Below are 15,392 nucleotides of genomic sequence, written 5' to 3'. Positions count from 1 at the left end.
AAAAGGTTTTTCTGCTGTTCTGTTTTTGTTTTTATCGGTATTACTATTAGGCGCTAAAGAGATTATTATCGTTAGACGATTGATGGAATATTATGTTTTTCAGATTACCATAAATCGACCTAAGACGAATCCTTCTCGTAAACCATCGCGGACCATCGGGTTAACGGTGCCCTCGAGATGCGGTGATGGCTTTGTTGTATAGGTTCGCGCAGCTGCACGATCGCAGTGGCACGCGGGTCTTCTCCTTCGTCGTCACTAGGACCGTCGTGCGCGATCCTGAGAGAGACGTTACCAGCAAGGAACTAGTATGCGGTTTTCAGAGATGGGCCGTCGCTTTTTCGCGCGGGGAAAAGGTAAATTCGATCGACGACCTCCTCCTTAATTTATCGACCAGATAGAAACCCTGTTAGAAACCTTTCCTACAAATTTCTAGTAAATTCTCAACAAAAAACTTGGCGTAAAAAATTCTTTCTCTTGTACGAGATACGTGGGAAAGTTATTATTTTAAATTTCCCCGTCTTCAATTTTTAATTATTAAGCGTCTATAGTTCATCTCGAAAGATGCAATAGAATTAGAATTAAATAGCGACTATCGTCGTCATCTGATGTTTATCCCACCAAGGTCCTGGGCGTGTACTTGGTATGGCGTGGCGCGTCAAGAAACCTCCGCGTATACGTGGACTTCACGTTCACGCTGCTGAATCGGGAGCACTTCTCCATGAACGAGAGCTTCTCCGGCAAGCGCGTCAAGTTCACCTACGAGGCGCCGGCTCAAGGCAACCGTAGCTACATCGCCGTGGCGGATCTCTACAGTCGTAATTTCGCCGACACGAACGGCGAGTTTCAGCTGGAGCTGTCCATGGCGAACGTGCGGACGGTCTACATGACGGAGGTCAGGATGCCGACGTCGGTGTTCTCCGCCGGTCAGACGAAGCCGAGCAAGCTGGAGACCGACTACTTCGCGTTTGGCGGTTTCGACTGGAATCTGGTAATCTATCCGCACGGCAAGGAAACGGACGGTCGTGGCCAGGACAGCCGCGTGAGCGTCTACCTGATGCGATTGTCGGGCTTCGATCATCGGTGCAGGGTGAGATACAGCATGGCCCTGGGCGAGGGCGAGCGGCGGATAGACTCCGGGCAAATCGAGGACATATCCGACGCTGAGGGCTGCGGCTTCGGATGGCACACGAGAGTCAGATGGTCCGACATCGCGCACAAGGGCACACTCCGCGTGTCGCTCGAGATGCTCGAGGCGAGGACCATCTGCGAGGTCGCGGTGCAAGCGCTGGGTCCGTCGGCCCTGCCGGCTGCGCCTTGCTACGATCGCGATAAACAGGCCTGGGCCATCCGCGCCGATCTCAACTCTGACACAGTCAGGCTGCACTTGGTGTACAAAGACATCCATAATGTGCCGAGGAATCATTTAAGGTGTGCATTCTATTTTTATCGTTGAAAATTGAAATCAGATTCTATGAAGGCAAATTTAAAATCGTGAAATACCGCCATATATTTTTAAACATATAGCAAATCTTTTTGAACATTTGTCAATTTAATATTTTTTATTACAAGAAAAATTTAGTCTGCAAATCATTAATCAATCATCGAAAAAATTGCAATGGTCTAATAATTAAAGAATAATAAAATAATATTTATTAATAATAAAATTCTTAAAGAATAGATGTTCTTTCCTAGACAAGTCAGGTTTGAAAAATATTGAAAAGATGTTTAGGAAATTAAATTTTTTAGATACTTTTTGTCCGAATAGATATGTTAGTTGGTCGGCATATCTGCTGAGGGGCGAGGGACCAAACGTCGCGGCGGTTGGGCTGCCCGGCGAACCGTTCAGCCGCTACTACGTTCAGGAGCCCGTTGACGAGGGTATCATCATGGAGACGAACGTGGACATGAATGAAGTGAAGGAGAATCATTGTCCATATCTCACGGATAAGGGTCAGCTAAAAATTCGACTGGAATGGAACGAGAGCCATCTGCTTTTTCAGGCGACCTATCACAAGTACGACGACGTGTGTCGCGTCCACAATCAGCAGATGCGACGTGAGATCGTGTCGCTGCAAGCGGAGAATTACAGCCTCGAGAGGCAGCTGTTCAGCTATCAGAAGAGTCTGGCGTATGCACAGGCGCAGCAGCAGCAACAGCAGCAACATCCAAATCAGCAGCATCACTCGGTGGTGGGTCATCAGGGTCATCTTGAGCGATCGGCGTCCAGCGACACCGAATACGCTTGACAAGTGGAACGCGAGTTATCAACGTCACCAACACCGAGTTACCGGCGTCAGTTGCCGGCGGCGGCGGTGCCGGAGGAAGACCAGCGGGTGCATCAAAACCTGGTCAGAATGATGGATCGACGACTGAGCAACATGCAACTGCACCAGCAACTTTACGAGGAGCAGCGGCAACATCATCGGCACAGCAGCGGCAGCGGTGGCAGCGGTGTCTCCTCGCCCAGGCGGAGCATCGATCGCAACGGCCAGGAGCATCGTCGCAGTATCCTGCAGCAGCCCAGATCCAGCGTCGGCGCCAGGTCCAGCAACGGAGACAGCGGCGGCGGCGCTTACGAGAATCGCGCCACCGGCAACAACGATCGGTATGCCAGCTACTATCTGGGATACGTCGGCCAAGCGGCGCACAAGCGACGCAGGACCACATTCTGGGAGACGCTGACGGGGCTGGTGTGCTCCTTGGGCGCTCTGGCCTCCAGAGCGGCGAAGATGGCCGCCAGACGGGGCGATCCTCTCTGAGGGTACGGCTAACGGCCGCAGTCCCGATGCAATTGCGGGGATGGGCAAACGCGCGGGAATGTGACGTGGAACTCGTTGAGCATGCATATATACGTCGCGTTCTGTCTTATGTATGTCGGTGCAATATCTCGCGCTAAGCGGATTTCGGAAGGTATTAGACAGGAGTCACATAACGATCGAAGGAATAGTCCTAACATAAAGCACATGGTTGGTATCCTTTTGGTATCCTTTTGAATTTGTTCCTTTATAAATTATATTTTTATATAGCAATTATTTGATATAGCATTTTTTTATTTAACAATATAGTATAATTGAACTTTAAATTTATCGGCTTCAATTGGATTTCTTTTGTTATAATACAACAAATCATATTAGACAGGATTGCAAGAATTCCTTTAAGTTTTATAATTCTCTTGATGTATATTTCCTCATGTAATTCTTTTTTATTATACTCCAGGCGTATAAGAATATATCTTTCCATTTTTCATAAGAATCATAAGATACGTTAGAAATATACAATACAGAATGTGTGTTGGACGCGCCATATATTTCGGGGTCAGTTTTATGTGAAAGGTGTTTGCAAACGGTTCCTGATTTAAGCGATCACCGTACCGATTTTATGAGACAGAACATCCCGTGTACATGTATCGCAGGAACACAGTAGGGAGCAAAAGGACCGGGGAAAGAGGATCGTAGGGTGAAGTTTAGGGTCGCGTTCTCCTCGACTCTACACCGACACACACATTTCTACACAGACACGCACACGCGGACACACGTCTACACACGTACACGAACACGAATCTATCTACTTGTCAATTTACTAAAGAACCTATTTTCCTCTAAAGACTTTTTTCACCTATTGTGTACATCGCCGTGGAAATAAGAGGATATGCGCGTTGGCATAGTCGCCAAGCCAAGTAACAATACTGTAATTATCGTAGTACGTATATTAAACAGAACTTTAGAGTACAGTCAATGTTACATAAGCGAACAAATACGAGAGAAGTGAAAGAAACGGAGAGGAAGAGGAGAGGAAGGAAAAAGCCCGTGCTTCTTCGGGAGCCCTTAAAAGGCTGCATCGCGATGCGCGTAATGCCATCGTTGTGCAAATTGAGTTCACCCAGACGCTCTAGTCGATTACGTCCCCTTCAAATTGATCTTTTTACTACGAACATTAAGAGTGTCATTGTTATATAACTCTACGTTTCCATTCAAGCTATCGCTACTCGCCGTACAAATATTTAGCTGAGAGATTGAGTCGGAATATCTATTAATTCTAAAATGACTATCTGAGACGTATGTGGATTAATAGAAATTAAGAAAAATATATACTTCGCATACTTGCATTTATTTGATATTTTCGTAATCGGATAGGCTTTGATATATTTTTCACTTCTATTCGTAAAAACTGAAATAACATAAAGTTAAAAAAAAGATTCATTCTTTTAGATCAAGATAAATTCTCATCTATTTCATATGAAAAATTTGAAATACCGTGTTGATAAATTAGCGATACAGGAATATAAACTAGACTTCCGAAGTTCTCGTAATTAACTTTCTGACTTCAAAGATTAGGAGTTCGGAGAGATTTACAGAATAAATTTCTTTTACAACTCGCCTATCTTTCGAGCGTCCTAAAGGAACCAATCAAGCGTCACACAACAGAGTATCACACGATAATTAAAGGCATTTAAGCTGAAAACGTCATACGCAGCCTTTAAAACACAGACTGCACTCGCCTTTCGTGGAAGGCTAAACGATCAGGGTAAAAATAAAAGAAAAGAAAGCGAACTATCATTCTTCCATTGTTACATATTCATAAGTTTGACGTCACAGTCGCCCGATTAATTTTCTAATGCTCGTAATGTTTTCATTTACGTTGTTGTTGTTACATATGCAAAAAGGCCTCGGTGAAATTGCACCGTTTTCATGTCGCATATTGGTTGTAATTTCGTATTTATAGCATACCGATCAAATATATTAGAATCAATATCTGCAGACGTTTCGATCTCGCAATCTGATCGTACAACCGATGCCGATATAACTTCTTTCTGATTTACGACAGCGTCATATCTCACGAAAATCTGACTGAAATAAAATTTATTAAGCGAGGAAAATAAAGTAAGATTGAAAATCTCGGCGATAATTTTTTTCCGTATTTACGTACGCGATCATCCTAAAACTGTCTCAACATGCTCTTATAAAGAATTTTCAAAAGACGGCAATTTTGTCACTTGATATATCTGCAGCTGCTGCAAGCACGTGTGCAGCATACATACCACTGAAATTTTATAAATATACATTCAATCGCGCACAGCTCAGATCTTTCATTTAGACGTATTCTCTCGGATGAGGTAACGCTGAAGAAGTTATACCTCTTGCATCCGCAAACGTTTCTTGAACAAAATTTCGTTTGCTGTAATTACAGAATTTCGGTCTCTCTCTTAACGGCATTCTCATCTTACTTTACTCCCCGCCGTCAGAACGGTGCAATAATTTCCGTCTCGTCTCACCGCGACGGTATTTTCTCGTATGTGCGAGAGCTCTGTACTTTACCGAAATATATATAGCTATGCGAACCATGTACCATCCTCGCAGATATATATGTATATATCTGCGACACCGGCAGGTAACATTTGATCGATACAGTATCACCGGTCCGTACATTGGATGTTCCCCGTGAACACGTACGTACACACTTACGTACTAGCCGAAACTGTCCTACGTCATGATGTGTGTACGTGTGTGTATATGTACCTGGGTTTTCAGGTGATACGTCGCTCACAGAAACTCGTCTCTCCCATACAGCATCTATAATGAATGTCAATCTATCAGGAGGAGAATTCGTAACACCGAGACCGTCAGCGACACATTTTCGTGTCATTTCTAAAATCAAAGTCGCATAAAGAACCACATTCTCAATATAAATCGTTATTTTTGCTCGACTTGAAAAAATCTCCTGACCAAGTTGCCAAATTTTTAATTTAAAAAAAAACAGTTTTTTAATGAAGGATTAATCCCAAAAATGTAATATTAATAACAGTTTAATTAATTTCAAATTATAAGAAACTTATTAAGTGACATGAAACGTTTCTAAATTAGATTTTTATATAGCTTTGGAAGAAGTTTCGCTCTCTCTCTTTATTAATCAATACTTCTTAATCATTTATTTCACATATCAATTTGCGTGTTATTAGTTAATCTTCACACGCAACACAAGAATGATACAAAAAATTATTGACCATATTTTATACATCACATATCTTGGTTAATCCTAATATCGATAACGGCCATCTGAAAAGATTGTACAATTAAAAGTGCGAAGATCTTTGATCAGGAATGTTACGACGACAATGCAAACAATGTAGGGGAAATGTAACAAAGTGTCAAAATTGCGAAAGGACCAGACTCGCAATAGTAGCTCGTAACAATATCGCCCATATATCGCGCACAATCCGTGTACTAGTACTGCAGTCAATTTCATCGAGATTATATCGGTCTTGCTCGCGTCTCCTAGCGAGAAGATTCCCTCAGCATCCTACGGCCGGAATAAACGTCCGACCGCGGGAGAAAGCGCTCCCTTCCACTCGAAACTTTCCACACGAACTCACGTTCGTGGCAGACGTATATATAGCCGCAGCAGCTCTGACAATCGCACCTAATCTCATCTCACCACGATGAGAATCGAATGTTTGTCCGCCGACGTCCCTGGCGTTTCCGCTCTGACACGTTTGAAGGGATCCTGACAGCATGTCTCGAGTCGTCGAAAGAGATCGAATTAACATCGATCACGTTAAATTTCAATTTCTAGAAAAACATACCGAAATAATACTGCAATTTAAAACAATTTTAAATCTGCGATAGATAATCCGAAAATTTTATTTTATTTTATTTTGTAATTTTTTTTAGTGACAGGATTCGCGTTATGTAGAAGCTCTAATATAGGAATTTTTGGGCATTTATTCGTACATCAAAAGCTTTTACGTTCTTCAACTTCAACACTGCTAAGTAACAGTAAATTTGTCGATAATTTCCGTGAGATATTTGAGAAGTTGAGTCAAGCAAGGACGGAGATTCGTAGCAAAGTAGACGATCGCGAACGATACTTGATACTCGGTACATTTACTGCGCACAGATACACGGTTACGAACTTGTTAATGTTAAATTCCTCGTGCGAGCCGGCACGGTTCGACGACTCAGTCGATTAATTTCATTCTTGCGAGAATGGTGCGCTGACGCAGCGAATGACAAGCAAAATCGATCTTATTAAGCAATTATAAAACATTAAACAAACAAGAAACACGAGAAGCTCGCAATAAAAATGTTCAGAGAAATAAAATATGAACTGATGAAATAATTATGTTTTTTGATCGGAGACATCTTCAAAAGTTGTTTTGTTATTTCTGATTAATTCAACAAGAAATATCTATTTTTCTGCAGCATTTAAAATGTATACAGCTGTCGGATCCGACTTAAATAAAATTTAAATATTTAAGCCTAAATTCTCGTTTCTAATTGATCGCGATCGATTAATCCGTTCATAATTGGTTCGAAAATTAAAAGCAAGCGGAAGCGTGACGCGTCAGCGGACAAATTTATTTGCGCAGAAAATAATAAGAATGCTCTAGTGATAGCGACACGCGCAATCGCGCTTATTAGTTTGTACGTGCGGCAGATCGTTCGATCCCGCAAATCGATCACGAGTTCTTTCTCGCGTGCGTTTTATTCTACCTTCATTCACGCTCGGACATTTACTTGCGGACACCGTATTCGTTCGACAGAACACACACATACACATACACACATGTTATACCTATATGTGTATATACGATTTTTCGATGTGTACATCGTCGCTTCCCGCGCCATTGTGTCGCAGCCGATCCAGCAATTATACTGTGACTCCGCGATTCGCGATTATGCGCATCTCTGTAAGGTCGATCGACGTGATCGCGACACTTTTCCATGTTATAATCGACAGCCGTCGTCCTTCACGACGGGATTTCGTACTTGCAAAATAGTAATCGCTTCGAAGTATCCTTAGAGGGATCGCCACGATCGACCGTACTCGAGTTTTAATCCGACGGATCTGAAGAACAATCAACGGCAAATCGGTTAATCAAGGTCAAGGCAAACGTGCACCGCACGAGATTGCGAATAGAATATGGTTAAACGAGCCATGTATATATATGCATATACAACATATATATGATATATACGAGACACGTACGTAACAATACATTTGTATACTACATGTACATACATTTGATATCGAGCTCACTGTGTACAGAGTGTCACAAAATTCGCGCGCATAGAATCCACGGTGCGATTTTCCGTGCCAGAGGAAATAACTTTTTCCTTTGACAAAGTTACGTCCGAGCAATTGTTTTTAAATGAGAATAGTTTGAAGCTAACGAATGAAGAGTGGCGCGTGATGAATCTATTTGACTATTTCTCTAAAGATTTTATAATGACTGTGCACGATATATAAATAAATGTCGCTATTTGTATACTTGTAGCTTGTACTCTTAATAACCAAAAATTATCGAATTGATATATCTGAAGTAATAGCTGGATTAAATGTGAATAGCAATCCAACTTGCACAAGAAAATCTTATTCGCAGGATAAATACGTATATACAGGTGGAAGACCTTTAAAAACATTCAATCAGCCCTTTTTAAATCCATAAATATTTTTAAAGTCTTTAGATCTAATCTATTTATTTAATCGACTTATTTTACTTTTAGCTATTGCTTCAAAGATATCGGTTAAAAAACTTTCTAATTAATATATTCAAAGTAGCGTACTCACAATCGTTATAAGATTTTTGGAAAAATAGTAAAACAGCATATATGTCCAGCACGCACCGCTCTTGACGCATGCATAACTTAAAAGTTTCCATTTGGACGCAAAGAATCGTGTACTCCGCGTACGCGAATTTTGGGACACCTCTTATACATTATCTAATTATCCTAATTGAAGGAGGAAACATTAACGAAAAGCAAATAAATCAACGCAATTTTTCTTTTCCCGCGATAAGAGTTTCTCCTTATTGTTTATGCATATTTATTATCTACAGATAAAAAAATATATCTATATATAGGCGACGATACTATGGCGCAACACGAAGAAGCTTATGTCAAGTATAGTTCGGCGTTTCCTTTTTCCGCCATCTGTCATCCGAACGGGGACTCCTTTAAATTAATGTTATATATCCGTACACGACTTTCGAGCACCCTGCAACAGCACGTTTTCTGCGACCTTTTTTCATCCATGTGATTCTACTAAAAATGATTAAAACAATATATATATATATATATATATATATATATATATATATATATATATATATATATATATATATATATATAAGAAAAAGAAAAAAACAAAAATGCGAACGCAAAACACACTCTCAAACGCAAAAACTCTCAAGAGTTTTGAGACAAATACTAATGTACTTAAACCATCTGTGAGTCTGCCTCGTCTTTTATAAAGTTCTTGCTATATTCAATCTGTCGTCCATTCAATTCGTACATCCTTATCGTCCAAGCGATCCTCTTTATTGATAATAATCAATCAATCCCGACGGATCGTGGTCCATTTGTCAGTAGAAGAGTAAGTATAACTCTTTCATGCGACGATACATGGAATATCATTGATCGATATTAATCAATAGCATTGAAATTCTATAACGTTTCCAATATAAAAATAAAAAGTTAAGCTACACTGCAATGTTCGCGGAAAATTTAATGTAGATGCAAAAATGTAAAAGAATTCTATTCTAATCCATTTTTTAAAAGTTTTTCTTTTCGTTCTTTTTTTCGAACAATCTTTTAAAGTCAGTTTGGTGACTATATTTTTTCAGATTAGATAACTCGCTAGACAGTACATTTCCTGTAAAAACAAAAAGCCACAGCCATCCATCATACCGGGTGACCTGACTCAACAGGTGCTTTTGGTGGGGATAGTTCCCTCCAGTTCCTAGACTCGTTACTCGATACTCGCGACCGGTCGTTCGAGATTACTCGATATTTTACAATTTGTATCATTTAATCGGACACGTGCGCTAATCGCGCGAAATGTTCGCGAACAAATATTTGTCACGTGAAATTCTTACGACCGACAAGTGCCATTAGTGCACAAAAATTAACAGGCGCAAAGCGTTGACGTTTATCGAAACACCCGTGCGATATATCGATTTGCCAGTGAACCACGTGCATTATATAACCCTACGGCCTACTCCGGATTTTCGGAGCACTCGTCTGCCAACCGAGAGTAGTTGCGTGTCGGTCGCACGCTTGTGATTATTCAATCGGGCTCGACGTGCAGGAAACATTTTCCTCGCTCTTACGAATTTGGAATTCCGTGTAAAAAACGAGCGGAATATCTTTAAAAAATTGGCGAGGGACCAAATTGTTATAATATAAGATAATAGCAAAGTCGAGACCTCTCCAGCGAATTCTGAGGAATTAATAAATAATTGATAATATAATAAGTGAAAGAGGACCGTTAACAATATGAAAGTAAAATTAATAAATAATTGATGCAAGAAATTTCTTGCCGCGATCGAGCAGTTGCAAGAAAGCCTTCATCTTAGCCAACATCTGGATACGTAGATATACTTTACAGTAAGTTGTGCATGCATATAATAATATATTTCATATATCAATTATAGCAGTAACGCGTCGATTTTCAGAATGCAATAGAATGACATTTCAATTATTTATTAGTAATCGCACTTAAACCTTCATTTTTATCTTCAGTTATCTTTATCCCGGTAGATTTTTGCTGCACTCTCGTTATCATAATAATGCGATAAATAATTATCAGTCCAATATTATTGCACCCTCTGCAAAACGGGGTGAATATCGCAGCGAGCCAGCGAGAGACTAACGAGTGATCGACGACCAGAAGCGTTCGTCGCGTGTGGGAAATAATTTGAAAGTACAAACACATTCTGAGGCAAATGAGCAAAATGTTGAGTCAGCGCTTGAGCAACCGGAGATTACTTGTCGATCTCCTCGCTTTGATGTTCGGTCTGGGTGCTTGGATCGGGGTAAACGGCATTTACGTACAATTGCCTCTCATAGTGCACATAGCCCCGGAAGGATGGAGCCTGCCCGCGCACATGGTGATGCTGGTGCAATTTGCCAATTTAGGTCCTATACTGTACACCCTGTACATAAAGTAGGTCTATGTTTCGTAACATGTCTTAGGACGATTGCGTAACAAGTCTAACACGAGTGTTTCTATTTCAGGTACACCGTTTGGGCATATGACAAGTATATCATTTATTCCTTGCTGGCCGCGGGAGCGTTGGCCTGTGTCGCATTGAGTTTTCTGTACAGTCATACTTCGGTCGTGTTCGGCAAGGAGCACTCGACCGCTCTCCTGTCGCTGATGTTCGTGACCGCCCTCGTTGGATGCACAAGTTCCGTCCTCTTCATGCCGTACATGAGGAACTATCGTGAGATTTATCTAGTATCGTATCTCGTGGGAGAAGGACTGAGCGGATTCGTACCGAGCGCAGTTGCGCTGATCCAAGGCGTTGGTAATAATCCGGGATGCGTCAACGTTACCAAGCCAGGATCGAGCCATCTGGAATTCGTGTCTGCAGAATCAGATCCGAGATTCTCCTCCCAAATATTTTTTATCTTCATCGGAATTCTATTGTGCCTGAGTTTTCTCTCGTTCTTAGGCTTAAACGCGTTGCCTATAGCACTCGGGGAGAGAGTCAAGCTTCCGAGCAGCATGGAAATGTTGCCGACCGACACAACAGCACCGCCGAGCTACAAAACTAATTCCGGCTGGAAAATGCCGAAACATACGTACTATTATTTATTAGTCATGATGGCTGTAGTCTGTTTCCTCGGTAACGGTACTTTACCGAGCATTCAATCGTACTCCTGTCTACCATATGGCAATGTAGCTTATCATTTGACAGTCACGCTAGCTTCCATAGCTGGTCCATTGGCCATGTCTTTAGGTTTCTTCGTAAATACACCAGAGGTGAAGCTCCTGAATATTCTCACAGCAGCTATTTTAGCACTTTCCGGCTTTGTTTTATATCTGGCCGCGAAATCGCCTCATCCTCCCTTGCAACATTCATGGGTGGGTGAACTGATTGTAGTTGTTGCATGGATAACGCTATGCGGTTTAATTGGATTCGTAAAAATGGGCATTACGACGTTGTATCGACCCGATCCTGGACGGGGTCTTTACTACACTGGCGTCGCGACGCAAATCGGATCGTTAATAGGCGCAATTACCACGTTCAGTTTGGTCAATTATGCGAAAGTGTTTGAGTCTTATTCTCCGTGCGAGTATCTTAGAGAAAATTAACCTAGCCCGTACTTAGTCTTATCAATTATTTGCGTTGATAATATTAAAAAAATTATTTTTTTCATCAGGAAAGGTATTAGCAACTTTATATAGTACTCAACTATTATAGTTATCAAATTTTTTGCAATTATTGGAAGATAAAGTGTATAACTATGATTCCTTTTTTTAATGCTATTAATGATTTAACGATAGTTTTTTGCAATTATTGGAAGATAAGGTATATAAATTATGATTCCTATTTTTAACACTATATAAAGACACTTAGCGATCGCTAATTTAGTATTTGAAACCAATACTTTCCTGAGATAAGGATGTACGTATAAAACGAAGACGTTTTTTCTTCTTATCTTTACATTTCAAACAATTTATTCATAATAGGTTCCTCATTTGTTACCTAGACTAGGTATTAGTAAAACTGTTTTAATGTCAATAGAGAAATTAATGCTCGCTACAAGCTAAGCTATGTAAAGAGATCAACGATCAAAATACGAGCAAAATAAAGATATTGGTTTAAAATAAAATCTAGTTTATTTACGTTTTGAACTGTATATAGTTTTCTTCAGCAACAATAATTTATTGTAATATAAAAAAAGAATAAGAAAATCAAGAATTAATTGCTTAATTGTCTTTAATATACTATTTTAAATAAACTAGACTTTATTTTAAACCAATAATCTTATCTTGCTCGTATTTTTGCCGTTGACCTCCTTATATTAAACAGAGAACTGATTTCACACACTGTGTTATCAAAATGTGACGTGCACTTTTTCTCTCGCAAACTAATATAATATTTATAATTATCTGTGTTAGGTACTTAATATTTTACAGCTCAACTTTCATTATTCGATCTGCGGCAGATTGTATATCAGATAGTGCTTGAGTCAATCTTGCGCGTGTCTTCTCTCGCGATTGTTAAATGCTCTATCTGATAAATTTTATTGAGCAGATTAAGAATCAGCGCTGAAAAGGGGGGGGGGGCAGTTCTTTTGCTTTCTAACTTTAATTGTATCTCCATGACTCTTTTGATAAGCTTGTGCAACAGAGTTCCGTACTTATTTTCATTTATCATTTAGTTTGGAGAAGTAACGTATATTGCATGTGTATATCTGTGATATTTTAAGAATACTTAAACTATCAGATATCAGTATTCGTGTGAGTGATCGATTGATTCAGAGTGTCGATAGCAATTATCTGTTAATTATCGGGCGAAGCCCGATGAAATCAAACGCCAATTGTTTACACAGGGATATAGATAAAGGAACCGACGATACAATGAGAGACGATTGGCAAATTAACTGTTATTTTGGACATGTTAAATGTGACCGCGTGATCGTTCATCTTCTCGTGGTCATGTTCGGCGTATCCACCTGGATCGGCGTCAATGGAATATTTATCGAGCTGCCGCTGCTCGTCGGCGTTGCTCCGGAAGGTTGGAACTTGCCCGCGTACATAGTAATAGTGGCCCAATCCGCGAACGTTGGTCCCGCGATATACGCCCTCCTACACAAGAGCAAATGCCAGCCGAACGAGTCGTCGTGCATACTGTGCTTACTATGCTCGCAGGTTCTCGCCATGGGGCTGCTGATATTCTTTTACGACAGAACGATCGCCATCGGTGGCGAGAGACACAGCCTGGTCCTGCTAGTCTCGGTGTTCTTCAGCGCGCTGGTCGGTTGCTTCAGCTCGGTGCTGTTCATGCCTTACCTTCGCGACTTCGATGACGTTTATATCGTTTCGTATTTCGTCGGGGAAGGCTTGAGTGGCGTACTGCCGAGCGTAATGGCGCTGATACAAGGCGTCAGTGAACGCGCGGCGTGCAATATCCCTCTTATAAATACAACGAAAACGACTTCCCTTAATGCGCCCGACTTGAAGTTCCCCGGGCAATATTATTTTTCGTTTCTGACTCTCGTGCTCGTATTATCGCTCGTTGCATTTATCGTTCTACGATATTCCCCGTTCGTACAGATCAACAAAAGTTTGCGCAATCCTAATTTTCTCACGCAAACTAAAGTAGACTGTAAGCGACGCGATGAGTCTGACTTTACCGTCAACGTTTATCGCATTGATAACGTTGACAGCACGTCAGCGAAGAATGAAAACGAGATGGCAAACAGTTCCCCGTTTGTCAAGGCGAACAGTTTGTCCTTATCTAGGAAAATTTATTTATATATCCTGATTGGAGTATGTTGCTCCTTCAGCAATGGATTTCTGCCAAGCATCCAATCGTATTCGTGTCTACCGTATGGGCATCTCGCCTATCAGTTGTCCATCGTTTGCGCCCAATTCGTGAACCCGCTAGCATGCTTCTTGACAGTCTGGGTCATGGTGTCGGACGTAAAGATTATTAATTGCCTGTCTCTGGTATGCTTAATTGCCGGATGCTACGTTACTTGCGTGGCCCTATCGTCTCCTACTCCGCCGTTGCAAAAATCAACGGTCGGGGTAGGATTGATCGTTCTATCCTGGATCGTTCTGATGGGTGTCATATCGTATCTGAAACTCGTGATAGTGTCTCTCCTGAAGCACATATCGTCTTCGAAGGCGCTGTTCAACGTAGGTGTAGTTATGCAAACGGGCTCAGCGATAGGTGCGATTATTTCATTCGTTTTAATTAACTTCACCGATTGTTTCAAGGCGTACAACTCCTGTTCCGCCTGAGGACAATTGCTAAAACTCGGGCCTTTTGTATAATAATAATAGCGCGAGCTATTTCGATATACGAATCAAAGGGCAATAATAAAAATAAGCGGACAATAAGGAGCATAAATGTCCTTATAAAAATAGAGATAAATAATTAAGAACGTGTGTCTTGATTACATTATTAATTTCGGCAGACTAAAAATGTATTGTTCCAGCAGTCTGGGGCAAAAATATAACTTATCCAAGTAGCCCGAGTATAGTGTGCTTCCTATGTTAATTTCAATAAAGTATTCCAGAAATTGTATTAAATCTAGAGAAGCTGAAATGCTATATACATATAAAAAATTTGTGCAATGCATTTACAATTTCTAAATGTGTGTATATGTATTTAATATATATTTAGCAAAATATAATATATTTTAATAGTGAGAATACATTCACAATTTTTATATTATAAATTCATGTAGCAACGCTACTTAAATAATTGTACATAAATAACACAAACGCAGTTTATTTTAACATAATTGTAGTAGGACAATGTATCGTTGCGAAAATTTATTCAAATTGTTTATTATCTATAATAAATTTTAAATTTCTAAAGTATTGGCGAATTTATCATCCTATAAACGTAATTTACGCGGAGCGTTATA

General features: G+C 40.5%; 3 protein-coding genes across 5 annotated transcripts in view; all 3 read left to right on the top strand.

The window, feature by feature from the left end:
• Positions 1–9,268, top strand: part of LOC139774258 (uncharacterized) — an 88,284-nt gene extending 79,016 nt beyond the window's left edge. For all 3 annotated transcript variants that reach the window (XM_071709380.1, XM_071709379.1, XM_071709381.1), the window contains 3 exons: positions 104–353; positions 623–1,428; positions 1,766–9,268. In XM_071709380.1, the coding sequence (XP_071565481.1) occupies positions 186–353; positions 623–1,428; positions 1,766–2,246 (1,455 nt within the window). In that variant the 5' untranslated portion in view covers positions 104–185 and the 3' untranslated portion in view covers positions 2,247–9,268. The remainder of the gene's footprint in view (positions 1–103; positions 354–622; positions 1,429–1,765) is intronic.
• A 716-nt stretch (positions 9,269–9,984) lies between these two features.
• LOC139774249 (solute carrier family 52, riboflavin transporter, member 3-A) lies at positions 9,985–12,944 on the top strand. Its single transcript, XM_071709360.1, has 3 exons — positions 9,985–10,385; positions 10,539–10,944; positions 11,016–12,944. Exons 2-3 carry the CDS (start codon positions 10,724–10,726, stop codon positions 12,097–12,099), a joined length of 1,305 nt encoding a protein of 434 aa, XP_071565461.1. The 5' UTR covers positions 9,985–10,385; positions 10,539–10,723; the 3' UTR covers positions 12,100–12,944.
• Positions 12,945–13,086: 142 nt separating this feature from the next.
• LOC139774247 (solute carrier family 52, riboflavin transporter, member 3-A) lies at positions 13,087–15,345 on the top strand. The gene has a single exon (XM_071709354.1). It carries the CDS (start codon positions 13,315–13,317, stop codon positions 14,758–14,760), a length of 1,446 nt encoding a protein of 481 aa, XP_071565455.1. The 5' UTR covers positions 13,087–13,314; the 3' UTR covers positions 14,761–15,345.
• Positions 15,346–15,392: the final 47 nt, after the last annotated feature.

Source organism: Temnothorax nylanderi, unplaced genomic scaffold (genome assembly GCF_030848795.1).
Source record: "Temnothorax nylanderi isolate EJ_2023f unplaced genomic scaffold, tnyl_v1.0 TNYL_tig0076_pilon, whole genome shotgun sequence".
NCBI classification, from domain to species: Eukaryota; Metazoa; Arthropoda; class Insecta; order Hymenoptera; family Formicidae; genus Temnothorax; species Temnothorax nylanderi.
Note: the sequence above shows the minus strand (reverse complement) of the source record. Positions and strands in the feature narration are given on the sequence as shown.